General features: G+C 41.3%; 1 protein-coding gene across 2 annotated transcripts in view; it reads left to right on the forward strand.

Moving 5' to 3' along the window:
• Nucleotides 1-254: 254 nt before the first annotated feature.
• KITLG (KIT ligand) overlaps nucleotides 255-27307 on the forward strand; it is a 90891-nt gene continuing 63838 nt past the window's right edge. For both annotated transcript variants that reach the window (XM_059402373.1, XM_059402374.1), the window contains exon 1: nucleotides 255-811. In XM_059402373.1, the coding sequence (XP_059258356.1) occupies nucleotides 797-811 (15 nt within the window). In that variant the 5' untranslated portion in view covers nucleotides 255-796. The remainder of the gene's footprint in view (nucleotides 812-27307) is intronic.

A 27307-nucleotide genomic window follows, 5' to 3' on the forward strand; every position in this document is an offset into this window, starting at 1 on the left:
ATAGCATCTCCCTCAGAATACTTAACCCTGAGTCAACAAATCTTTTTAAAATTATAAATATTCATTCATTCACTAAATTGTTAAAAATAAAAAATAAAAATAGAGGGGTAAGACAATGGCCTAACTGCAGATCCCAGTTAAGCTCTCCCACCCCCGTCCCCAAGGCGGGGCGGGATGAATTCTTTGCTAGGCACCCAGTGAACTCCTCTCGCGAACCGTCTCAGTGTAAAATGGGGGAGCTCCCAGCTCTCCTTAGCGCGCGTCTGTCCCCGGGCGGTGCCAGGTGAATCCTGGCGGAGCGGGGAGGCCGAGCCGGGACTGGCAGGACCCGGCACGCGGCGCGAGCTGCGGCTGCAGGTTAAGCTTCACCCTCGGCGCCCTCGTGGCTTCCCTCTTGTGCGCGCCCGCGGCGGCCAGCCGAGAGGAAGCGTTTGGCCTGATTCGTTCAACTTCGGGGGCATTGGCCGCGCTCTGGCCGCCCTCCCGGGTCTCCCCCCGCGCCCCTGCAGCGTCTCGCTTCCCCGGGGCTCCGGAAGGAAAGGAGGCGTGTCCGGAGCAGGCGGGAGGGACCGGTATAAAAGTGCTGGCGGCGCGCCGGGCCGGGCTTCACTTGTCGCCTTGCGCCGGGACGAGGAGCGCCGCGGGAAGCACGGGCCGTGGAGAGGGCGCTGCGCTCGGGCTACCCAATGCGTGGACTATCTGCCGCCGCTGCTCGTGCAATATGCTGGAGCTCCAGAACATCTAAACGGAGTCGCCACACCGCTGCCTGGGCTGGATCACAGCGCTGCCTTTCCTTATGAAGAAGACACAAGTGAGTAGGGCGCACCGGGAGCTTGCCGGCTCTCCTAGAAAATCGCTCCCGGAGCCCGAGGAGGGGAGTGGGGGGGGGGGGGGGCTGGCTTGTCTCCGCACCGGCTGCCGGGGCGTGTGGGGCTGTTCCCGCGGGACGAGCCAAGAGGGTGCGAGGGAGGCGGGCGTGGAGTGCGAGTCGGAGCCGCCCTGGTCGGGTGAGCCCGAGAGACGGAGTGGGAGCGATGAGACGGAGCTGGTGTCAAGTTTGGAGTCGAAGCCGTTAAGTTTGGAGCTGTCAGTCGGGAACTGCAGTTCCTTTAAAATGGAAGATCTGCTGCTCTTTGGCCCGAGAGTTATCACAGGAGGGCATTTCTTCGCACGGGAGATATTTTCCCGTGGATCCCGGGAGATTACAAAACAGCTCCCAGAGCACCACGCTCGCTCCCTCTCGAACCCAGGTTTTTGTGCAGCGCCTAGGTTGGTGGGCGCGGGGCTCGTGCGGACCCGGGTGCAGCCGCGGGAGCGGAGCCAACGCGAGCTCCTTAGCAGCGGCGCTCCGCGAGGCGGGGAACCTGCCCGCCAGCCCCGGGAACTTGGCTCTGCGCGGTCTTTGCCAGGTTTGCGGCTCTGGGTGAGTTTCCAGGGAGCCATCGATGGGGTAATACCACCACAGTGCACCCACCTTCTTCCATTACAGAAGAAAGAAAAAAAGTTTGTTGTTGTCGTTTTGTTTTGCTTTTTAAACAGGCACCTCTAATGATAGTTATTGAGGTAATTCCCAGTGCGGCTGAATTGTGCCTTATACATAAACACTGTGAGTAAAGCACCGCCCAGGGGTACAATTAGACATTTTTCCCCCCCCCTTGAAGCAACTATCTGGCTTACAGTTTGGAAAGGCCTGCCGCGGTACTCCCACCCACAGTTCCTTTCTCCACTGCAGTTCTTACCTCTTCCCACTTCTCCCCTTAGGGATTTATCTGTGTGTCTGCCGCGAATTGGGTAAAGCTGCCCTTTCACCCCCCAGGAGGATCTATCAGAGACTGCAATTCCGAGGGGTGGAAGTGGTGGGGTAAAAGGAAACTGAGAATTTGTCCAAATCGTCTGTTTAAGATGAAGGTATCCATGTGCTGAAAATGCTTTGCTGAATGAATTGCTTTGTATCCTATTTTAAATTGATGTGTGGGCCTGAGAAATGTACACACTCAGAAGGAAGGAGGAAGAATGGAGCCCGATGCACAGGTGTGGAAAGGGCAGGGGAAAGGGACCTTTCCCGGCGGAAAGGAGGTTTGTGCTTCTGGAGACCCAAGGAGCAGAGCACAGGTTCCTCTGGAAAGCGGATTAGTTTACAGGCAAAGCCTTGAACACCACACCCAGGATCACCGCACTGTGCTCTTGAAATGCAAATGTTAGAGACTGGCACCGAAAGAAAAGTTTTAATGTAATTATTTGACTGGTGCAAGCTTTCTGCTTTGTGGAATAATAAGCGCAGGGGACCAATTCCTTGTTCTAGGAGCATCTCCTCACATGAATGGTAGTGGTGAGACCCAGTGGAGAAATTGCTATGTTCTGGTTTAGGAGGGTGGGGGGAAGCCTAAACCTTCTTATTTAAACAAGAACACAGGAGCCAGATCAGGTTAATGTCCAACACTCCAAAGGGAGAGACGATGGACTACATGTCACTTTGAGAGTCAGTAGGATTGCACCCTTCCTTTGCAAAACAAATGTGAGCTCTCTAATCTCCTTTCTCGCTTTGATTAAATGGCTGTGTAAATCGGATTACATGGAATAATTCAATTGAAAACTAGAAAGAGGTCGATCTAGCCTGAAACGCGGTGGCGTTAGTGACTCAGTGCTGCCGACCAGGGACATTTGAGACCGCTAAGTATTTTAGAAATGTGACCTGCTCCAACCAAGTTAAAGTGCAAGCCCTTGGGGGATCTTGCTGATGTTAAAGGGTTTGCTGGCAAAGGAGGGCAGTGCCCTTGTTGAATGAAGGCATTCACTGCCTGGGATCTAATGACCTTCAAGGTTTCCTTTAAGGATACTTCTAGCAATTCCACATTCTTGCCACTACAAAGGAAGATACTTGGAAATAGTAGGAAATAAATAAAATCATGGAAATAGGGGAGGGGAATTAGATCCTTCTTCATATTGTTAAATTTCCTAATCTGGAAGTTAGAAAGAAATTTTCTGTGCAATTCTTTGTGGGTGGAGAATAGCACAAGGAAATTAGACATTAATAAGTAAGGTCTTTTTTTTTTTTTTTTTTTTTTTTTCCTACTGCATCTAATGATATCCTTGCCAGGGAGGAATGCCTATTAATGTTCAACAGCTTAAGTAATCATTTATAAATATGGTATCCATACCAGAATTCTATCATAAGGCAACTGGTTCTGTACGTTTCCACTACCCAAGATACAAAGTGAGAATTTAATAATAGTAATAATAGTGATAAATTTTAACTTGAATTATAAGCTCTCCAAGAATCCCAGGGACACACAGGCATTCTGGCTTTTCACTCGAGCCCAATAAGTGTGGAAATTCCATCAACAACCACTTGGGGCTTGATAAATGATTCTGTCATTTATTTAGCTTGAGTGATGGACTTCAGTATTTGGAAAAGAATTACACCGGCAATAGTCCTTAGGAGCAATTGTAACAATAAATTGAATCATGAACCTACAGAAATGAATGTGCTTTGCATTCTTCAGATTTCTGCTTTTATTTTTTCATATTGTGTGGTTTTACATCTTCAGAAGAGAATTGTGGCTCTGGCTTAGAAGGAACATCTATTTCAATGTGTAAATGTTTTTTCAATGTAATGCTCTGATATACTGGTATATTAAATAACAATTGTGCAGATTATTTGGCAAGACTGGTTAGAAAGGAGCTGTCAGTTTAATGGGCCCGGAGCCATGTTTATCAATGTTGTACTTATATTTTTAGTTTTGAGATGGTTTGTGAGAGTTTTCATGACTGCTGTCAGTTTTAGAAATACCAAGACAGGAAATATTCATCTTGCAAACAGTGTAGAAAGGCCATTTTAGGCACACATTAGTTCTCAGAAAAGAAACAAATAGAATGCTTGTTAGTTTTTTTTATTCCAAAGAAAATACCCTCTTTTGTCTTTATGAAATTTGTCATCTGCGTGATGATGCAAGTTTTAGAAAAAATTACCATTTACGAAAAGAGCATTTCTAAATTTTGTCCTTAAAGTCACTCAATTTGGAATGCGTGCTTTGCATTATTCTAATTTATATACTTCTAATTGATACATTGTGCCAAGACTTTAAAAGTCAAGTGCTAAGTCAATTACATTTAATAGAAAACAAGGAAAGTAACCATATGGAAATCTGAGAGCCTGAGCCAAACAAATTAAAATTGCTAAATTTTTAAATTTATTTCTAACTACCGATTTGAAGATAGCAATTGGGAGTCACATTTTTTCCTTTAATGATAAGTGACTGAAATTCCTCCATCACCATAAATAACATAAAAAAAAAATTAAATTAAGAAAAAAAAAAAAAAGCTCTGCCCAAATACTTAGTCAGAATATTGAAGGAAAGTTTCTTGCATGGCCCATTGAACCCAACTGCATGGGCCTTCCCCATCCGTGTCTAGGGAGTACCTAAGCTATTATGGAGAGACTGTGGGCTCTTGCTTTTGAGGACTTAAATTCTGATATCTGTTTTACCACTGGTAAGACAAATGACCCTCAGGCAAATGGTTAAGCTTCTTAGGATTTCCAGGTTATAATCTATATGATGATTATCAACTAGTTATAAAGATTCTTCTCATATGATGATTGTAAAGGATTAAACAAAATTTTTTATTGGTCTTTATCCCAGCACAGTTCCTTGCTATAGTACGATCAGAATTTATTGTCCCTGAGAAGAAAATCTCCTTGCCAGCAATTTATAAGCCAGAGAAAAACTGACTGTTGCATCTAAATGATGCTGAACCAGCAAAACAGAGAGGCCAAGTTTTTATAAATCTGGATCTATGGATTCAGTGCCTCCCATTATAGGTTGTTATCTGTTTATAGACTGTAATTAACACACATCAAACTAGGACTGTGTGAAAACAAAGGCACTATGTAGCATGAGCCATGTTAAAACCTTTAAAGTTTTTCTTTAAAGGTAAAACAGAGTAAGAGCTTTAGAATTGAAAATAAAGATAGGAATTGGAAGTATTATTACCATATCTGATTCACTTCCATATTTCCACATTCTTGCGATGTTGCCCTGGTGTGATTCTGTTTATTGTGGACTAAAGGTACTTGCTTTTCTGAGGGAGGCCACACATTCGTTTCTGCAGGGTATTTTTACCAGGCAACGTGCAGTGCCTTTTTTTTTTTCTTCATTATGCAAGTTTGTGAGTTTTTTTTTTTTTTTTCTTTGATTAACTTAATGTTCCCTTTTATAAATTAGGGTGTAAAGCATTTGGATATGAATCTGAGGAATGATACTTTATCTTTGTTTTCCAGTACATGAATCACAAGCAGCTACAAGAGACTCTTTTTTTGGTGTTAGTCACCTGTGTAGTCAGAACAGTTTATAAAACAAATTGAGGGAACGCCAGGATGCTTTTATAATCTACACTGTTTCCAGAGTTATTTTGTATAGACTTTGTCTCATAGAAACCATTGACTGTAGCTTACTAGTTTATAGATGCAGCAAGATGTTTTTGCCTTTTCACTTAAGTATGTGTATACTAAAAACCGTTTACAAGTGTTAGCAGTTTGAGAAAATTATCATTATTTCATCTTTACGTATTTCCTTCTGTCCAGAAAAAAAAGAAGTTGGGCGGAGGTGACTGATTTTCTTATAATTAGGCTTCATGGTTCTTTTTTTTAAATCACAATGTATGTCATCTAAAGAAAGACTGTTCTTTATGTAGCTCTGTTTCTCTTTTGGCTACATTTTACTATTTTTCTAGGTTGCCACATTGACTAGCCCAGATACTAAGTTGTATGACTTTGGGAAGGCATTTTTTAAAAAAAATATTTTATTTATTTATTTGACAGACAGAGATCACAAGATCACAAGTAGGCAGAGAGGTAGCCAGAGAGGCAGGCAGAGGGGTGGGGGAAGCAGGCTCCCTGCTGAGCAGAGAGCCCGATGTGGGGCTGGATTCCAAGACCCTGGGATCATGACCTGAGCTGAAGGCAGAGGCTTTAACCCACTGAGCCACCTAGGCACCCCGGGAAGGCATTTTAATCTCTTCCCACCTTGGTTTCCTCAACTGTAATGTGAGAAAGAAGGTGGGAATAGGTGATTTCTAAGTGCCTTTCAGTTCTAAAGTTTTTGATTTCTGAGATTATAGTAAAATAGAGTTTTGAACCACATGACATTTAAGCTTCCTTTGATTTGGAGAATAATGTAGCCATTGCTTTGGTATGAATACAAATTATAACCATTCTTTTATGATTATGAACCAGCCAATGGGGAGAAGTGAAAGATTTAAGTGTAAGATGTTGTACTTTGGGCCATTCCATCTTCTACTTGATAATTCTCTATAATAAGAATGCTATTTATAATTCCTATTTTAGCCATATCAATAGTTGAAGAGGATTTTTCTTTTTTCTTAATCTTTAAATTCTCCAGGGGAGGAAGAACCCTAAGGCAAGGTCAGACAGCCAGAGGAGGTAAGCTTACAAAAGGTCATGAATGCTTCCCAGTATTTGCTCCTCTTTGCTGCCCTTGCAGTCTCTAACATCTGTGTGCAGGGAGTGGAAAATGGAGAGAATCTGGTCATGCAGTAGAGGTATTAGTGGGCAGAATCAGAAGAATGGGTCCTGTGTGTGGCTCTGCTTCAGTGCCCATCACTGAGTCTTAGTAGGCTTGGGCAAGTCTTGGGCAAGTCATGGGCAAGTTACAGGCAAGTCTCTGAGTGGTAGTATTACCTGTGAATTGCACCCTAGAGTTAATCCTGAGAAGATCGTGAAGGGGAGGGTGTATAGCTGGACACAGAGAAGCTGAAAGAGGGAACAGCCCTTTTGCTTCAGGGAAAAGATAGTTCCTGTGGATGACCCTTGGCTGAGTCTTTCCTTGCCCTGGCTTTTTGCAGATCTAATACAGTCTCTGGAACACCTCTTGCTTGCCTTCTTTCCTTAGCTTCTCTCTAAAACTGACGTTAGCTCAGGGTTGGGGCAGGCCTGGTAGCCAGCACTTGGTTTTCCTTAGCGATCAGAAGCCACGACAGTCCTTTTCTTGTTGACAGGAGAATATCAGAAGATCAGGTGGACCTCTCTTCCAGACAAGGGACCGTGGATTTCTCAGAAAATACAATCATGACAAGATGCCAGTGCATGTCTCCTCTAAATGCCCTCAGTCAAGTGAACTACCTATTGAAACAAACAAAAGGCAGGGATGCAGACAGTTAAGCAAGTAACAGTAGCTATAGACCAGCTCCTAGGATGCAGGAATTCAGCCCCTGACTTTGCAGGTGTAACTGTTGCCTTGGGGCTTTCAGTGCTGCCCATTAGAATGTGGTCTTCATGCGGGCCTTTAGGGTTTCTTTTCTTTGTTCCTGGTGCACAGACAGCAGCTCAAAAATCCAACAGTCACCTTGCAAAGGATGCCTTGCTCCCATGGGAAAGAGCGTAAAAGGAAAGCAAAAGTGCAAACCCACCGCCCCTGCTCACTTGAAAAAGTAAACCACAGTCTCCCTCACCTTTACAGAAAGGGCGTCTGCACTGCGTAATGTGCCTCCCCCTGCGGATTTGGGAGGAAAGAGCACAGCCCAGAGGGGGCCATTGTGTTTGTCTTGTATACACACACTCTGTCACCCTTTCAGGAGCAAAAGTTCATCTTCTGAACAAAAAGCCCCGTGGGTGCTGAGAACTTTTGCCTCTTTTTTTTTTTTACCTTGACGTAAAATCTCTGAAGCTAATAACTCCAGTATGCAAATGCCTCTTGTAATTGGTTTCTTTCTTCTAATGCAAGGTTTGAATGGTGTCGGAACCAGCTCACTTATAGCAATGACAACTTAATGGTGGCTATTTACTGTGGGGTTCTCTCTCTCTTTTTTTTTTTTTAATTTTTTTATTTATTCATTTGATGGAAAGAGATCACAAGTAGGCTGAGAGGCAGGCAGAGAGAGAGAGGAGGAAGCAGGCTCCCTGCTGAGCAGAGAGCCTGATATGGGGCTTGATCCCAGCACCCTGGGATCATGACCTGAGCCGAAGGCAGAGGCTTTAACCCACTGAGCCATCCAGGCGCCCCTGTGAGGTTCTCTCTTATGCTGAGTTTTCCACCACCTCCTTGGGGTCCCTTTCTCAATGCCCTCCTAAGCAACTGTGTTGTGAAAACACACAGATTCCTTGATTTCCAAGAAGAGTGTTGCCGAGAAAGTGGTTGTGTTAGAGATGCCTTGCCTTCCTCCTGGGATGTCTTGTCCATATGGATGGCTATCAAAATTTATATTCACTGCAGACCTTCGGATGAGGGCAGAGGGAGGAAGGGTGGCGAGGTTTCATATGAAATGATTTTCTAATGTGATCTCGAAAACCCAAGGATTGCAAAACAAGCCTTGGCAGTCACACATCATTATTTATGGTTCTGTGTCAACCTACAATTTAATGCTTCTGAAACCGTCAACACGTTAGGGACTTAGGTTTTTGATGGTCAACTAAAACTTCCTGTGATTGCTTTAGTTTGGATCTGGTGATTTTAGAAAACTACTCTATTTATCTGGCCCTGCCCAGGCATTTCTGATGTGTTCCATTAAGTAGAGGATGGACCAACACATGTTATTTGACTGCTTGTTAGAAAGATAAATTATCACAGTAGAGGGGAGTGGTTGGTGCTTTCTGCCTCCAGGTGGTCCAAAATGGGCACTGAAATGCAGGAATAAAAGGGAGTTGGAAAACATTCATGAAAATTGAAAAGCAGGTTATTAGCATAGTGTTTTTAATATTAGATTAAATAAATTCTATGTAGAAAAGCAAAGGGCTACAAAATACGGTTCCTATAATTCTTGTTTTTGCATCAATTGTAATAGTTTTTTTTATTATTGTCAAAATTTTTCATTTTTTAACCCTTGCCCGGGAAAATATTTTTAAGATTCTAGTACATATTTGTTTATGATGTTCTATGACCATAGTATTATGTCTTAACAATATTCAGAAAATAGTAGACTTCCCCCAACTATTTGAAACCTGGATCTTTTTACTCCTAAACAATTCAATACACTTTAAAATCCCAAACTGATTTGACCATTATTTTAATTCCGTAGAAATGTCACACACAAATGATTCAGCTTGAAGAAAGGAAATTTATTATAGTTATGTGTCCAGTGTTTGACATTTATTTATTTATTTGTTTGTTTGTTTATTTTTTAAGATTTTATTTATTTATTTAACAGACAGAGATCACAAGTAGGCAAAGAGGCAGGCAGAGAGAGAGAGGAGGAAGCAGGCTCTCCGCGGAGCAGACAACCCGATGCGGGGCTCGATCCCAGGACCCTGGGATCATGACCTGAGCCGAAGGCAGAGGCTTTAACCCACTGAGCCACCCAGGCACCCCCAGTGTTTGACATTTAAATGTGTGGCTGTTTTAAAGAGCGTCCATCACTGTTTTATAAAATCAAATCACCCTGATGCTAAGATCATGCCAAAATGGCACTTAGTAGAAAACTGTTCCAAGATTGATTAATTCATAGAACTTTTCTTCTGGGAGGTAGGTCCTGTTTTTTCGCAGATGAGGAAACTGAGATAAGGTCTTTCCTCTGCCAACTCCAAGTGGTTATTGCCAAGACTAGCAACGAAAGAGATTTAGCTGGCTCAACCCCAGTGTATCCATGAGGCTTATTCAGTACCTCAAAGATACACATTCTGGGGTGTCTGGGTGGCTCATTGGGTTAAGTCTCTGCCTTTGGCTCAGGTCGTGGCCTTAGAATCCTGGGATGGAGCCCCGCGTTGGACTCTCTGCTCAGCGGGGAGCCTGCTTCCCTTCCTCTCCCCTGCCCCCCACTCTCTGCCTGCCTCTCTGCCTCCTTGCAATCTCTTTCTCTCTCTGTCAAATAAATAAATAAAATCTTAAAAAAAAAGATTCACATTCTGTTTATAGGAACATTGAATCAAAAGAGAAAAGTGATTCAGGTAGTAAAACAGCTGCCAGCGATATTAATTTAGACAACAAAAATTTCACAATTCTAGTTGCCTAGCAGATTCCTAGATGCTTAATAAATACACGTTGAATGTTGTGGAATGACTGGATACTGGATTCGGTTTGTTAGGGGCTGATATACTTTTAAGAACCTTTGTTGTTGTTGTTAAAACAGAAAGCAAATTTTAACGACCATATAGAAAACATGTCCATTATACAAACATGTGTTTGGTTGGTGATTGGAGGGGCTAGTTGGTTCACCATTCACAGCATTAATTTTCAGTGAATATGCCATATCATTTACTAACCAAAATGGGAGACCATGCAAGGAAATAGAAAACAGTGGATTGGGTTCTAGATCAAATATATTATTGGTTCTGCCACTTACTAGCTCTATATGACTTGTAGTAAGTATTTCTCTCTGCACTTAACTTTCCTGATTTTTCAAATAGGTGTGGAAATAACTACTTATTGTAGTATTGATGTGATGACTAAGTAGGATAGTGCCTAATAGCACAGTGATTTCCACTTAGTAGATAATCATTTCATTCTCTGCTAGAATAATCCTGGAGCGTTACAGCAAATCCTGTAAATCCAGCAAATGCTGTAAAAATTATTTCATTATTAGCCATACCTGGCTTTGGCTATAAGACTTGCATTCTGAACAAATGAATTAAAGTAATCCCTAGAGATTGATGGCTTAACTGTCTTGTTTATATATTATCCACTTTTTTTTAAAAGATTTTTATTTATTCATTTGACAGACAGAGATCACAGGTAGGCAGAGAGAGAGAGGAGGAAGCAGACTCCCCGCTGAGCAGAGAGCCCGATGTGGAGCTCGATCCTAGGACCCTGAGATCATGACCTGAGCTGAAAGCAGAGGCTTAACCCACTGAGCCACCCAGGTGCCCCTCTACTTTTTTTTTTTTTTAACACTCATAAGCACTCAGTAAATTCAATAAAATTTTCCCCCAATTTGATCTCCTTTACCTTTCTTCTCTTCCTGAGAAAGGAGACACTTATACAAAATAGGCCAAAAGACAAGCTGCTTTCCAAGAGAAAGAATAGCTTATTGAGTAAGGAAGTGATAGGACTAGTTAGTAAGTTAGTATCTGGCTGCTCAGCACGGATGAAGCACCATGCCATACACTGCACAGGTAGGTCTCATTTGATTCTAGTTAAAAAAAAAATTAAAAAAAAAAAAAAAAAAGAAGAAGAAGAAGAAGAGAGAAAGAAAGTGTTAAGAGAGATGTTGATTTTTTTTACACAAATAAGGAAACTAAAATTCAGAGAGATTAAGAAAATTTGCCCAAGATTAAAAGAAAAAAATGCAAGTAAGTGGAAGAGTTTGGTTTTCAAACCAAGCCTGCCTAATTCTAACGACTAGATTCCTCCTAACAACTGCAGTAGAATGCACCCATCTTTCAGTATAAACGTACGTAGCCATGCTATCTGAAAGGCTTGCACTTGTGTGTGTGTGTGTGTGTATGTGGATGATGTCCTTTAATCTTACATGGGCAAGACTGAGAGCAGGCCAAGCTGAGTTTCCCCCTGAGGGACAGGACTGGTGCTTCTGACCACCAGCACCACCTCAGCACCACCCAGGAGCGACAATGGTTGTGCTGAGTAATGAGATCTCCAAAAGTTAGGGAGCCTGGGCTTGGACACCAGCCTCTTCCACTCCTGTCTCCTTAGCCATAAAATGCATGCCTCATCTGTTGTGAGGGAGGCCCCTTAGAAACTCTAAAAATGCCTTTTACTTTATGGAATTCAGAATTACTGCCAAATCCTTGGTGTCTTTCAAAGAAAACGATATGGTTCTTGGCAGAGGGCAGATTTTAAAATATTTCTAAATTGTGTTTCAAAAAAACTTCTTGGGGGAAAAATAATGCATCAGGGATTACTGTAATCAATTTGCTCTGACCCTCTTGCATGCTATTTTTGAAGACAATTTTAAGTGGCTGTGATCGTATTAGAAAACTATTTAATAATAATGTCCTTATGCTTATGTCTGGCTTTTAAAACTACCAGCCATTTAAGCTGTGAACTTTGCTTTGTGATTCCTTGTCCGTTCAGTTCAAGTGCATGAATGGTAAAAATTTTTTATGTTGATGTTTTGATTGTTTAAACAAATGCCTGTCAGAGTACTTTTATAAGCGGTATCACTGGGTAACTTGACAATACTTTACTGGAAATGAAAACGTTAGCTAGAAGGAACCATTTGAGAGCAGGTGAAGGAGACAATAGCACAGAAGTGTGATGAACCAAAAAGACATCAGTTAGGGATGCCTGGGTGGCTCAGTTGGTTGGGCGGCTGCCTTCGGCTCAGGTCATGATCCTAATGTCCTGGGATCGAGTCCCACATCGGGCTCCTTGCTCAGCGGGGAGCCTGCTTCTCCCTCTGCCTCTGCCTGCCACTCTGTCTGTCTGTGCTCTCTCTCTCTCTCTGACAAATAAATAAATAAAATCTTTAAAAAAAAAAAAAAAGCCATCAGTTAGCGGACCTGCTTTGGTTGGCTAAGCTGGTTGCCCTTAGCCCCAGTTTCCCCATCTGCCGAACAGGGAGACCAATAGTACCTTTCTCAAAAGTGGTTAGGCGTAAATGAAATAATCCACAAAAAGCCCTTAGTCCAGTGCTTGGCACATTGGAAATACTAAATAAAATGTTTGCTGTTATCATGAGCATTAAACAAATGGGAAGTTTATCAATATCCATGACTTTTCTTAATTGCAAGGTCTCCACTGTCCTCATGAAAGGGAAAGTTGAAGCCATTCATCCAGACAAGTCAGGCTTCAGATTCACTTTAGTCCTGAATAATTTGATTGTTTTCATTCCCTACTTTAACAAAAATTGAAAAAGAGCTAAATGTGCACAATTGTAATCGCAAGATAGTTTACCAAGGAGCACAGTTACTTCTTCCTATCATGTGCCCAAGGTCACAGAGCTAATAACAAGGTAGAGCTGCTTTATGAACCAGGTGGTCTGAAACCAGAGTGTACATTCCTAAACTATGTGCTACACCTGGAACTGGAGGGACAGAACATGAGTCCTTTCCATGAACTGGTGAGTGATTTCCTACTTTCCCTATCTGGGAGAAGTCATTTTCAGCATCAGCAGAAATCTAGCCCTTTGTCAAAGGAGAATGGAAAGAATGCTTGTGTCTGAACTCCAGGGCTCTCCTTTCGGCTTTTGACTCTAGCTTGCAGGGGGATCTTAGGCAAATTATGCAGCTTGGCTTTCCTCTTTGTAAAATAATAATTCTTAGCACCTTTCCTTCCTGCCTGCCTTTCTTCCCTTTTCCTTTCTCCAGCCCCCTTCCTTTCCTTGTTTTCCCCCTAACTCACTTTTTAAACTTGGAAACAGTATGTTGTATACCTGCTTTGTGACTGTCACTCGCAGAATCACACTACTATAAATAATTTCCACTCTTAACACATTTTCCTACTGTATTGCTAAGCACAAAATTATGTTTGTGCAAAGTGCTTGACTCATTGGCCTCAAAGACACCTTTATAGTTAGAAGGAAGCCCAAGTCCTAGTTCTGTTATTCACCAAGACTGTGTGCACGTTATGAACATTCTTTCTCTAGGCCTTGATGTTCTCATATGTATAATGGGGTAATAAGGGTAATAGTATGCAGTTGAAAAAGTACAAAGATTAAATGAGATAATAGATGGAAGTTGGTTGATCCAGAACCAATGTTTGATAGGTGGTATCTGTAATCTTTCTGGGTGTATTTTACCAGCAAAAGATCAGAATACACCAGACTATGTACTATTTCAGTGTGTTCCATTTGTGTGGTGGCTATAATAATTTCAAAATCTGTTGTCATTGAAAAGCAGAAATTATTATGGGTGATTATGAGAAATAGGATTGTGTAACAGTAAATTGAGGCTAGTAAGGGCTCTGGATCAGGGAGGATCACCATCCTCCAATGTAACTAAGGATGCTGACTGACATAGGGCTTGACTACCTCACAAGCTGTGTCTGAGAGAGAGTTAATTATTAGAGTAGTGCTCTGTAGACTGTGCTGTTCTACTCAGGGGCCTAGGGTCATATTATTACTCTAAGCCTTGAGTGATTAAAAAATTCAAACTTTCCAAATCCTTAAAAGCTTTGTGTTTATTAATGTCTTCCAGAATAAGCCTGAAGCAACTTGATAGCATGTGTTGATAGCTTTGGAGACTTCTGGATCTGGAGTCACCTTTTCAGATTGGATGACTTTGATTCACTTAATTCTTGGAGTATTCTGATTTTCTCATTTGTAAAATAAAACTTATAATAGTGACTAATTCCTCGGACAATTGTGAAGATTAAATGAGCCAGTACACGCAAAGGGCTAGTACCATACAAAATACCTGGGTAAATGCTGGTTGCTTTCAGGCAAAATGCATTTTTGCATTCAAAACCTTTTTTGGGGGGGGGGGTGCATGGGTCAAATTTATTTATTTATTTTTTTTTAAGATTTATTTTGAAGATTTATTTATTTATTATTACAGAGATCACAAGTAGGCAGAGAGGCCGTGGGGGTAGGGGGTTGGTGAAGCACGCTCCCTGCTGAGCAGAGAGCTTTATATGGGGATGGATCCCAGGGCCCTGAGATCATGACCTGAGCAGGAGGCAGAGGCTTCACTCATTCAGCCACCCAGGTGCCCAGCATGTGTTGAATTTAATACGTGTGTCAGAATCAAGAGTTTGGGAGTGTTTTCAGGGTGAATTCAAGTTTTATTTTCTTGTAGGTAATTGTGTTTCAAGAGTAAGGCCTGGATTATCCAGGTTAATCCCCAAGTAAGCTTTGTGTCAATCAAGACAGATGCAAGTTACTTTTATCAGTCCATTACTTCAGGTAAAGAAGCATTACATTCTTTGACAGAACATGAAACTATTATGTTCCCTTTGATAAAGTGTTGACTTGTTCAAAGCACTTATGAAAGACTGAAAACAGCTCCTGTTTTCTAACATTGTATAATCTTGAGGCCATTTCTAGAGGTTTCTTGACTGAATCTTTGATAATCACTACCTCTGTGATTAAATTACCAATGTAGAAATGTGTGAAGTAATTTTGGGTTCAGTTCAGAGTAGACCTAACACAAGAACTTGAAACAAGACTGTGAAACCAAGGAGAAAATTTTCTTCTGCATGCTCATATATATATATATATATATATTTAAAGTCCATTAATTTCAAACTCAAAGGAGAATGGGATGGAAACACTGACATTATACTATTTTTGTAAGTGACTGAGGAGGAGAGCTGGAGTACAAGGAAGCTTATTAGTTTTGCATCTTTCCCTGAAAATCTGTGTCCTGGCATTTGAGGGGTTCTGCAGGAACATCAGAACAAGAATTTGCTAACTCTGAATATCATGTCTTGACTTCAACAATGTGGCGTTGGTGTTTTAGTCCTTCCTTCCAGGGGTGCCCATTTCATTATCCAAAAAAATAAATGGTGATTTCTGTTGTTTCAAAAGTTCCAATGCTCATCATCTAGAGTGATTAGAGGAAGTCTCACTATGTAACTGCTCTGGTTAAAAGCCTCCCCTGACTTTTCATTATGAGCAGTATAAAGTCCAAACCCTCAGCATTCTATACAGGGTTCTCTGATTTGATTGTTGGCTATTTCCAGTACTCTGAGTAGTACATTTTATTACAGTGTCATCGAACAATGTACAGTGGTACAGGGATATACCCTGTACCACAGGATGCAGTACCACAGACTGTACTTGACCTTGAAGGCCCTATTGGGCCCTTCTTCGTCCATCTTCCAATTGTCCAGCTCTTCTCAAAGCCCTCTGTGATGATTGTTTGCTCTTATTCTTCACTTCCACTGACCTTGTGTTTAGCGATCTGACCTTGTACTTTTATAACATTAAAAAAAGAAATGGGGGCGCCCATGTGGCTCAGTTGGTTGAGCATCCCAACTCTTGGTTTCAGCTCAGGTCAGGATCTCAGGGTCGCAAGATTGAACCCTGTGTTCTGCTCTAAGTGTAGCACGAGTCTGCTTAAAATTCTTTCTCTTCCTCTCCCCTTGTCCTACCCTTCAACTCTTATGCTTTTTCTCTCTCTCAAAGAAATACATTAAAAAAAATAAAATCATACTGGGAGGCTGGGTGGCTCAGTTGGTTAAGATCCAGGATCTCGGGGTCCTGGATTGAGCCCCATTTTGGGCTTCCTGCTCAATGGGGTGTCCATTTCTCCCTTTGCCCCCTCCAATGCTCTCTCTCCCTCTCTCTGTGTCTCACATAAGGAAATGAAAAATCATAAAAAAAAAATATAGTGTGAAAACACTGTACTGAAATTATCTTCTTACTCACCTGCCTACCAAGATAAATTGCCTCATATTGCTGTCTCCTGTTAGTAGCTCAGCACCAAAATATTGGCAAAGATTTTCTGAACCAAACTATGATCAGATGTTGCATTCTGAACACCTACCAGTAGTCTAAGAGTGGATCTGGGTACTTAACCATCTTTATGCCTACTGATCTCAGTTGATATGTGACCTCAGTTCATGTGTGACCTCAGCTGATATAGGGAGAGTGATTTGGAAGGTAGGAAAAAAATTTAGAACATTACGGTTATGCCTTGATGTCAGTAAGAAATGTATATAACCTTTCCTGCAGCACTGGCCCACACAAACATACATTCTCTCTGTTTGGAGAGAGAAATGGGCCACTTAGGCTTGTAGAAGAGCATGGAGACCATGGCTTTTAAAAAAGGTGGGGGAGGAAAAGGTGGACAAGTTGCTGGCCATCTTTAAGGAAGTAATACAATAGGTTGAATGGCAAGTGCCAGTATCTACTAATGCAAGATGTATAGAAGGTTTAACAGCCAGAAAAGATGTTAGACCTAATACTGTTGCTGATGAAGAAAGTGTACATTTTATCTCCCCTAGTTCTCTCCATCTATGATAGTGGTAATATGGATATTCCTCGTTCCAGGAGAATATGAGCTTGGGGAGATGGAGAAAGTTAATCCACATCTTAACATCAAATCAGTCTTCAGACCCGGTCTGTTGGCTCCTAAGCCTTTGCTTCATATCAGTATTTGTCATCTCCTTGTATTGCCTAGCTAGGGTGTTTTTCTTGATATGTAATAGTAATGACTACATCTATTGCAAATGGAGTTAACATATTCTTCTTTCACACCTTACCCACATTCAGGATGCTTCCTTTCAGATTGTGTTTCCATAGGAAAGACAGGGTATCCTATAGATTCTATAGGATGGGGTATCCTATAGATTCAGACTCTGATGTGTATAATCTCTATCGATGAAAGTGAGGGAAGGGCACCCTAATGGCTCAGTTGGTTAAGTGACTGCCTTCGGCTCAGGTCATGATCCTAGAGTCCCAGGATTGAGTCCCACTCCCAGCTCCATGGGGAGTCTGCTTCTCCCTCTGGCCTTCTCCCCTCTCATGCTCTCTCTCACTCTCTCTTAAATAAATAAATAAAATCTTTAAACAAAAACAAAAACAGTGAGGGAAGACAAATATGACCATAGAAGCTTTAGATGGTTCATTTTGAGTATTTAAGAATTAAAGACAGGTGTGGTTAAGGAATTCAGGAAAAAATGATGTTTCAATACTTAAGATCAAAGATCTCTTTATGTGTGGAGGAAGGTCAGAGAAGGATGAATAAGTGAAGTTTTCACATTTCTTCTGTGATGAGAATCCACCATGTCACGGAACACAACTGTACAGACCTGGAGCAGCAACGTATAGTGCACTTCAAAACTTCCCGATATGCTTTTGATGCCAAGTTTTCCAAGTTCTGAAGTTTTAAACTTAGGCAACCTTGTAGCATGGTCTATTTTCTTTTTCTCTTTTTCTTTTTTCTTTTCCTTATATCAGTTAAGTTCAGTTTGGGATGTAGAATGAAAAGCTTAACATTTCTGAAACCTATAAAACTTCTCAGATTTTAAGTAATTAATGTGTCACAAAGAGCAAAGTCTACCGCCTGCCCTAAGTTGCAAACGAAAGCTCCAAAAAGTATCGTAAATGAGAGATGACACACAAAAATTAAACAGTGAAGTAGATGTGCAAAATTATTTGTGCAGATTGGGCACTTAAATCCTACAGCAGCTGAAGCATGTCTTTTCAATTTCACTTAAAGCTGGATGTGCTGCTCACACACAGTCCTCTCTTCACTTCCTGAGGAAGTAGATCCCCATTTTCCTCCCAATGGGGAGAGAGTCCTGTGCTACCCAAGCCATCCCCCTGTTTACATTCATTCCCCCAGCAAAGCAGCTGGATTCCCCAGCAAAGAAGCTGCTTTGAAAAGAAGTCCAAAGGATTACCGTGCAATGGTCACCCACTCACCCTCTTTGCTGACCCAAGAAGAAAGTTCCTTTTTCCCCCCTCCCAGCATTATTTAGAGTAAGAACTTGAGAGTTAAAGTACATTTTTCATATTCTTCTGTGGCATTTTTTTGTTTGTTTGTTTTTGGGTTTTTGTTTTTAGTCTAGGGAATATTATCAAGTAAGTTTCCAAGTGAGACTTGAAGGAGAATTTTGAAACACAAAATAGTTTAATTTACTTTGAAGAGTAACTCAGAACCCTCTTAAACATTGTAAAAATCCGTGATGCCAATACTTACATCCTGATATGTTGGAAAGGTCTTGTTAATTTCTGCTGTGCATCTTCTTTATTGAATTTGGAGTCTCTACTGCAAGTATAATTTAATGAACATCATGGTGAAAAATTGGAATAAAAGAGCTTGCCACTAATTATTGCATTTTCACACTAATAGGCACAACTGAGGTCTATTTTGCAGGGGGGGGGGAAGAGGGTCATTTGAATCAGCTGATGAGTAGTCTGGCATGCAACTTTGTTTCTTGCATCCAAGTGATGGGAGAGGGGAGCAGTAATAGTATGCCTCAGTTACTCTGAAGAAAGGTAACGTTTTTATTCTTTAGTCAAACTAGGATTGGATCTGGATTACAAAACAAACAAACAAACCATCAGTTCTAGGAACTTTTTTTTTTTTTTTTGCCTGCTTTAGTAAGGGATGACCACTAGATAAGTTAACCAATGCTTTGGGAAGGGATAAGATTAGCATTTAAAAGCTTGACCTAATGTCATCACTTCTGAACATGACTTCTCCCAAGTGAAATCCTTTTCTCTGCATGTGTTCCCAGTGCAGAATCCCCATGAATAGTTTTTTTTTTTTTTTTTTTTTAAATTGGCTGCTTTAGAAATTTTGATGGATTGCAACTCATTGGGGAGACAGGGAGAAATTTATACTTGCCATATTCTGAATTCTAAATGAAGTACGGAGTTGTAGAATTCTCGAAGACTTCCGTTCAACTTACTATAGGGAAGTGCCTGTATTCCAGATCCGTGGGGGGCTTTTTGATTGTGGTTTTCATTTTATTACCTTTGGGTCAATAAGGGAAAGTAACTTCATAATCGAATTTACCTAATTCCTTTGGAGGGGGGCTTCTGGGGATTTTATAGGCAGGTGAGCACTTTGGTCTATTATCCTACTTCAGCCACATCTAGAAAGGCATTTTTCTACTAGTTGTTCATTAAAATTTGTTTATTTAGATCTCACTGGACTCTGGGCTCAGCAGGGAGTCTGCAGGAGATTCTCTCCCTCTGTCCCTACCCAGACCCCCCTTGTGCATGTGAGCTCTCTCTCTCTAATTTTTTTTAAAAAAAGATTTATTTAGCATTTACTACAAGACACTGTGCTAGAGGCTAGAAATATAATAGTAAAAATTATTTTGTTGCTATGCTTCATGGAGCTTACAGTCTACCCTTGGTTTGATATCCTACTTTATCATTTTCATGAGCTAGAGAAGTATCTACGCGCTGAGAGAAAATGGCTCAAAGTTCAACCCAAAAAACCGTTAGCTGATGTCCCATTTTGAATAATTAAAAGAATATTGCAACATGACTCAAACTTGTCATTAGGAGTTAGCAGTTATCGGACCCTAGAGGGAGAAGCGTGACCGTGGTTTATGGCCAACTGTTGAGTGAAACTCTTCTTTTTATCCTGCATTCATTCATTTAAAACATATTTATGAGACACTTCTCTGTACTCAGCCCTGCTCTACCCACTCTGGCCAGAACAGTGAGGCCCTGAAAAGTACCGGTCTTATGCATGGTTCTCCGACTCAAATGTGGGAGACAAATTATAAACAAAACTGGTGGGTAATGTTGCAATTCCGTTGCGTGAATATGGACACCATCTGCTGAGGATTGAATCATACATTACCCAGACCTCAACTGTGCTCCAGTTCCTAAACCCAAGTGACCATGTGCTAAGACACAAGCATGGAAGTAGGCAAGTTTACATTAAATAGGACCTGGTAGGACTTCTGATAGGACTTGATCAGCAGCTTGCCTGTTGTTGTAAATGGAATAGAAAGGTATTCCGAGATTTTAAGCAGGCAGTGAGTGCTGTTTTATAATCCCAGAGGACCACTCTTTTGTTAAGTAGCAAGCATGAAGGCAAAGGAGGCTACTTAAGGGCCCCTTGAAAGCCTTCTGGGCAGGAGTGGAGCCTGTACTGTGGCGGTAAAGGAGGAGGTGGGGAAAGGTGAATGTTGCAAGATTGATTTTGCTGGTAGAACTAACAGGACATAACCTCCTGGATGTGTAAGTAGGGGAACAGGAAGAATCAAGGATGGGGCCCATAGTTTTGGCTTGAGCTTGGAGTTTGGAGATGCTTGGGCTAAGTGTGGTTGGAATGGAGACAAGCATAATAACCATGGAAACATGGTTGGGGGTGTGCTATTTCCCGGTCCTCTATCAAGTGCTTCCCATCTAGAGCTCCTTTCCAGCCTCAACAAGCCTGGGAAGTAGGTTCTACGATGAGGCCCATCTTACAGGTGAGGAAACTAAAGCAGAGAAAGATGAAGTGACTTTTTCAAAGGCCACAAGAGTGGTCAGTGGCAGAGTAGAGATTCAAAGTTGGGCTTCTCTGTGTGTGAGTAAACAGGGATGTTTTCTAAAACTCTCTCGAATTTATTACTGAAGCTCTAGTTGACTTTTGAAACTCTGCTGTTGAGGCTAGCATCACCCATTACCCAAACAATTCAGCCTCACTTTTCCGCCAGGTCAAGATGGGCCTGCGTGCTTTGGGAGAGCTGATCCAAATCCAAGCCCAGTGGCAATTTCACAACCTCTTTATCCTCTTCCTGTGCTGATCTTTCATCCACAGGGAAGCAGAGCATATGTGGAATGTGACCTTCACTATTAGTACAACTTTTAGTTTTGACTTCAACATCTAAAGGATTAGTAATAATGATTAACTATGGCAGTCATGTCGTGATCTGTCATGTACCAGGCATCTTGTGGGTGCTTTACATAACACTGTCTTATTTAATCGTTTCAAAAACCCAAAGAAATGCTATCCTCAACAGAAGACTGAGGCTCACAGAGCTTACATAATTGGTTCAAGGTTACAGCACATTTGTGATGGAATTAGGATTTGAATCCAAGTCTTTGCTGATGTTTTCCTGGTCTAAACATCAAGCTCATTAACAATGAACTTGTATTTGGAAGTGTCTTGTCACCAAAGGAACATGTCCCAGGCATGTCAAAGATAAGTGCTTTGTTGTGCTTTGGGTAGTAGAAATACATTAACATTCTCGTGGATTGCCAATCAAAAAATTCCTTTTTTAAAAAAATTTTTTAAATGATGCTTATCTTACAATTTGAACTTTGAAACAGTAATTGAAAATTCCAAATGAAAGTTTAGACTAAACTTTATGAGAAATAAATGCTTAATAACTTGGGTTCTTTTCTCCTAGCATTGCTTAGGGTTCAGGTGCATGCAGTGTGATCCATTCTAGCTAGACAGAGGGGGGAAAATGATGAAATGTATTTGGTAGCTTATAAGACCACTGGAGGGGCCAGAAGAGGAGGCTAAACTTCCAGAATACTTTGGTCACTTAGAGCCCAATTAAGTCCACTGCTGTCTTTAAAACTGTTACAGCTAGTGCTGAAAGCTGTTACTGGTCCTGACTGAAGGGTCTTTGTGCTCTGGCTACCATCTATATGAGCAAAATGCCCAGCACAAGACTGTCCTTCCCCTATCAGTCTTGCAGGGCTGTACCTGACTGGCCCAGTCATCTCTGCAACTGTAGCTAATTGCAAAGGAGCAGGAGAAGTTTGGCAGCCACCACAGAGGAGAATATGCTAGGAGAGGGCTGGGTGGTAATCAAAGAGCCAATTCGCAGTTTCCTCTACACTCACTACTCCTACAGGGTTCATTACATTTCCCTTTTCTTTTTCCAAGTTGCTCTAAATCAGGAGCATCTAACATGTAGCCCTTGAACCAAATGCAACTTTGTATACCCTTTTAGACCTCTCTTTTTTTCCCAAATGATATAGTACCCCTGAGCTAGGAGAGCCTAAAATAGCCCGTCTCAGACTTTCAAGAATACCTTAAAAAAAAAAAAAATAATAACATGGAGGGCTTGTTAAAAGTGTACATTCCTGAGATGCATTCTCAGAAATTTAGGTTCTGTGTGATGCTGGAATCTGCAATCTTAGTAAACATCCCCAGATGATTATACACTTTCCTCTAAAGGTAAGAGAGGTGACTCCCCATTTCAGTTAGAGCCCTTTGAGCAAAAGGGGGGAACGTTTCAACAGTTTATTCAACTTAACCAAAGGCAGTTTGGTGTGTCCAGCACACATTAAGTAATCAGGAATGCTTAGGCTGTGACCTTTGCAAATCGGGCTTGCCATGTGATGGATGAAGAAAATGATCAAGATTGTGAGTGTGCTTTAGCTCATGCCTTTAACCCCCACTGGTTTTCATGCTGTTTGGAAGCACTTAAAGCTGAGTGTAAAGATTTAGTTTATTTTAATGTCATTAAAAAAGCCTAGGTGGGGAAAAAAACTTTGGAGATTTCCTGAGCGTGCTTCCTCAGATTAAGCTTTTTAAAACTTAAAAGGCCTGGAGAGATCAAACTTGTCAGAGCCTTGGTAGCTGATCTGACAAGACATCTGAACATATTTAATTGCAACCATAGGAGAACAAAAAACACAAGAAGTTCTAGGAAGTTCAGTCCTTCAGTCCAGATTCAGCACATGGGATCAGAGAGCAACAGGAACCAAGATTTATTTTTCCGTCTCTCAGTTGTTTGAAATGCAAAAGATTTTATGGATTTTGAAAAAGTTTCAGAGCTTTTTGATTTACAAGAGATCACACTTTCAGAAGTGAGTCACACAGTTGAAAAAGTATGAATTAGAATTTATGTTTATATATATATATATATATATATATATATATATACTTTTTTTTTTTTGGAAAGGTACAGCGCTCAGAGCACTTATTGTGGTAGTGAACAAAAAGAAACCAGTGCCCATAGGGTTCTGAAGGTGGCGATGTGCATTTCAGAACTGTCATGTTTTGTTTTGTTTTTTTGCTATATTCCTATACTTTGGCCTATTTGGGGGGCCTGTCTCCTATTTCCTTGAAAATATATTTACTTGCAAAAAGAATTGGCAACAAATATGTAAATCTAGGCTCAACCTTAAACTAGTACCCACCAATTTTTTAGAGTAGTCTGGTTTGTTACATATTCTCCTCATAAAATTGATTAGAATTAGTCATCAGTATCTCCCTAACATAGAGCAGATTATATTGTTTAGGGGAAGTCTCTTGCTGTGTTTTTATAGAATTGCTGTTTTTGTGAAGAGCTAATGACCTATATTACACTTGTTTCTAATGAAATAATGTCTACTGCTGGCATAAATGTTTCTTCTGTCATGTAAGTGTCTTACAAAATAGTAATAACAAAACTTGAACACCTGGGCCCTAGATTCTTGCCTGAGGTAGTTCATTGCACAGATTTTCACACCGTGGCAAAGCTTCTGAGCTTACCTGGCTTCCGTTAGCCACTGAAGAAAGAGAAAGGCTGAGTTTATCATGACAGCCCCACTGCTTTTGAGCTGCCTTCTTTTCTGCCAAGACCAAAGTTAACACCCTAGCCTTTCCTAACTACTTGCTCTCCTTCCTTTTCAAGCTGTCCTGGATTACCCTTGAGATTCCCCCCACTCGTTTATCCCTGTGCACCCACTGTGGATGGGTTCCTAGTTCTGTCAGTCCCACAGAAATGATCCTTGTCAGTGTCCGCTCTGTGAGGTGTTTTCCGGCAATGGTCAGGTTGACATCTTTATTATTTAAAAAAATTTTTTTTTGTCAGAATACACAAGCAGCGGGAGTGGCAGGCAGAGGGAGAAGCAGGCTCCACACTGAGCAAGGAGTCCCATGCGGGGCTCCATCCCAGGACTCTGGGATCATGACCTGAGCTGAAGGCAGACGCTTAACTGACTGAGCCACCCAGGCGCCCCAAGGTTGACAACTTTTAGTGCTTCTTTTGTTGTTCACATTTGCCCTTTTGTGCAGTTCCCGCAGTCAGCTGATTTCCCTCTCCTGTGCTTGGCTTCTCATTGTCTCATCTATTCAGGTAGTTCTTTCCCTCCTCAGATGTGGGATCTGCCCTGCAGAGTTTGGGGTGATAACTTACGGTCTCCAGCTGCCACTTCTCTTACGTTATCCTGACTTGGTGAAAAGCAGGACTTCTTACCCAGTCACCTAAACTGGAACTTGAGGTCACTCATGACTCCTCTCCTTTTTACCCCACACATTTTGTCAGTCAGCCAAGTCCCAGGCTACTTCCATATCCTCTTGAACTGACCCATTTCCTGCCATTACCGCTGCCTCTGCCCCAGTTAATGACTTTGGTGACCTCTGTGCCCCTCCAGTCTATCTGTCCTTCATGCTGATGTTTGATAAGCCTTTATAAAGTAAATCTGATCTTGATACTCCTCTGCTTAAAGTCCTTCCAGAGCTCCTCATGTCTCTAAGATAAAATCCAAATCAATTAGAAAAATTAGGAGGACCTCTGCCTGTCTCTCTAGCTTCATCTATTCTGTTGTTGATTCCTTCAAGTTCATTTTCCCTAGTCATATCATCAGTGTGAAGTTCTATGAAAATGCCTTGTTTTCTCACTTCTGTGGGCACCAGCTCTTTTCTCTGACAGGGGTCTTCACCCCTGCTCTCCTTGATCCGTTAACTGTGATTCACCTTTAAAGAACAGGTCCTCTCCCAGGAGCCCTCCTTGAGTCCCTTCTTCAGTTCCCTGTCCCCAAAGTCAGGTTTAGCTGTCCCTCCTGGGCCCGTCCCCTCCCGGCAGTGTTCTCTAGTAGTTTGAGCTCCCAGAGGCCCAAATCAGTATCTTCTGTCTTTATATTCTATACTTACATATTTACCAGGTGTTCCATAAATGTCTATTAGATGAATAGGCAGCTTTTCTTAGAAATCAGAAAGTAGTCAATTTTGCTTTTATCAGAAGGGACCACTTATGCTTCATTTTGTTTGTTGTTTTCCCTTCCCTCTAGCTATGAAAAATTTTAAAAAGCTCTAGTGAGGTGTAGCTTGATTTACCTGTACAACTTGTTTACCCAACCTCGTAGTAATTTGACACTGTAACTCCAATCAAAAATTGATTAATGGGCACCTGGGTGGCTCAGTGAAGCCTCTGCCTTCATCTCAGGGTCCTGGGATCGAGCCCCGCATCGGGCTCTCTGCTCAGCAGGAGCTGCTGCCTCTCTCTGCCTACCTCTCTACCTACTTGTGATCTCTATCAAATAAATAAATAAAATCTTAAAAAAAAATTGATTCTTTAAGAAATCAAATCTTTAATTTAAAAATTGAATCTTTAAAAAAAAGTGGACGTATATGCCATCCACTGTGTAGATATTTTAGGTAAAATTGAATAGTTCATTAAATGCAACTGAAATCAGTTTTCTTATCTGTCTGACTGGGTATTTTTCTTTCTAATATATAGTATAGGTCTTGGTTTGAACCCAATCCAGAGACTGACTAGCAGAGCGGCCCTAAACAAGTTACTTAATCTCACTGAAGCGTGTCTTATTTACCTGCAGACTCCGGTTGTTGGGAAGGTTACAGGTAATGCTATCCGTAAGCTGCTCCTAGGTGTTGCCCTTAGTTAAGTGTCAGTATATGGGAGTCATTTTCCCTTTATTTATTTATTTATTTTTAAAGACTTTATTTATTTATTTGACAGAGATCACAAGTAAGCAGAGAGACAGGCAGAGAGAGAAGAGGAAGCAGGCTCCCTGCTGAGCGGAGAGCCTGATGTGGGGCTCCATCCCAGGCAGAGGCTTTAACCCACTGAGCCACCCAGGAGCCCCATCATTTTCCCTTTAAATAGGGTTTACATTTACAGTAAGGACAGACCATCAAGGGTAACTTTTCTCATTGTTTTCCCAGTGAAATCCTTAAATTTACTGTTTACCTTAAAGCGGTTGCCTATCTTTTTATATCAAACAATTCATTTCCAGGTGGTTCAGGTTTTGTTAGTAGACCATATTCACCATGTGTTTTAGGGATTATCCATATTTTAGAATATTTTCATGTCACTTCACAAAAGGATCTACATGGAGAGATGTGGATGTTTCGTTTCGCAAGACTTTAGGGCACCAAACTGGACTTGAAGAAGCTGGTTTGAGTTTCACTGAGCTATCCTGTTAACATCTGCTTTCCTGGTAGCAGATTTTCTAAATTTTACTGTTATGTGTTTCCTCAGTCCCTTTGAGCTTACTGGACAATTGCTAGAGAAGAATTTGAGTCTGTGTAGGGATGATTAGGGATAATGTGTAATGGTATATCTTTTAAAAATTAAAAAATCTGAAGAAAGAAGTCACATAGAAGTAAATGGTTCTTCCCTGAACCAGAATCTGTTGTTGGTTTACATTAAGGTTATTTTTAAAGGATATTGTTCATATGACCTCAGAAGACCTGAACTCAGGACTAATTACTATACCCATATCTTGGTAAATTGCTTTCCTGGTCCTGGGTAGCTAAGCCAGTTGGCCTGCTTCCAAAGCACATTTGGTCTACAAGGGAACTAACTGCCTGCTTCGCTAGCTGGCATTCAAGATTAAAGAGAAGATGAATGTTGTTTTTGGCAGCAGCTGCTGTTTTGTTCAGGGCAGACCTAATACAACTCTGTAGGTCTGTGTATTAAAGAAAACAAGCTACACAGACACTCCTCTACCTTTCCGACTTTGGGAAGTGTCTAATGTGGGCCCTGGCAACACATATTTTAAAATATCATTTCTCAAGTTCATAGAGAGAAAAGTTTGATTTTTGTTGTTGTTGTCTTCCTCCAAGTTTAGAGACTTGGAATCTTCTGATATCTCAAACAGCGTATGTTCCCCTGATGTACTTGGGCTACCTGCATGTCCCTCTGTACTAAAAGAAAGAAATCTACGAAGCAACTTCTGTGTTATAACACACACATGTTCAGATCAAGTAAATAGTTTGCTTTAGGAGGAATCTGCAGCTCCTTTTCCTGCCTTGTGGCTTTTTATTATAAGGAAGGTTCTTATGTTCAGAAAAAACTGATGACTGGGTAACTAT

This window comes from Mustela nigripes, chromosome 6, assembly GCF_022355385.1.
Source record: "Mustela nigripes isolate SB6536 chromosome 6, MUSNIG.SB6536, whole genome shotgun sequence".
NCBI lineage: Eukaryota > Metazoa > Chordata > Mammalia > Carnivora > Mustelidae > Mustela > Mustela nigripes.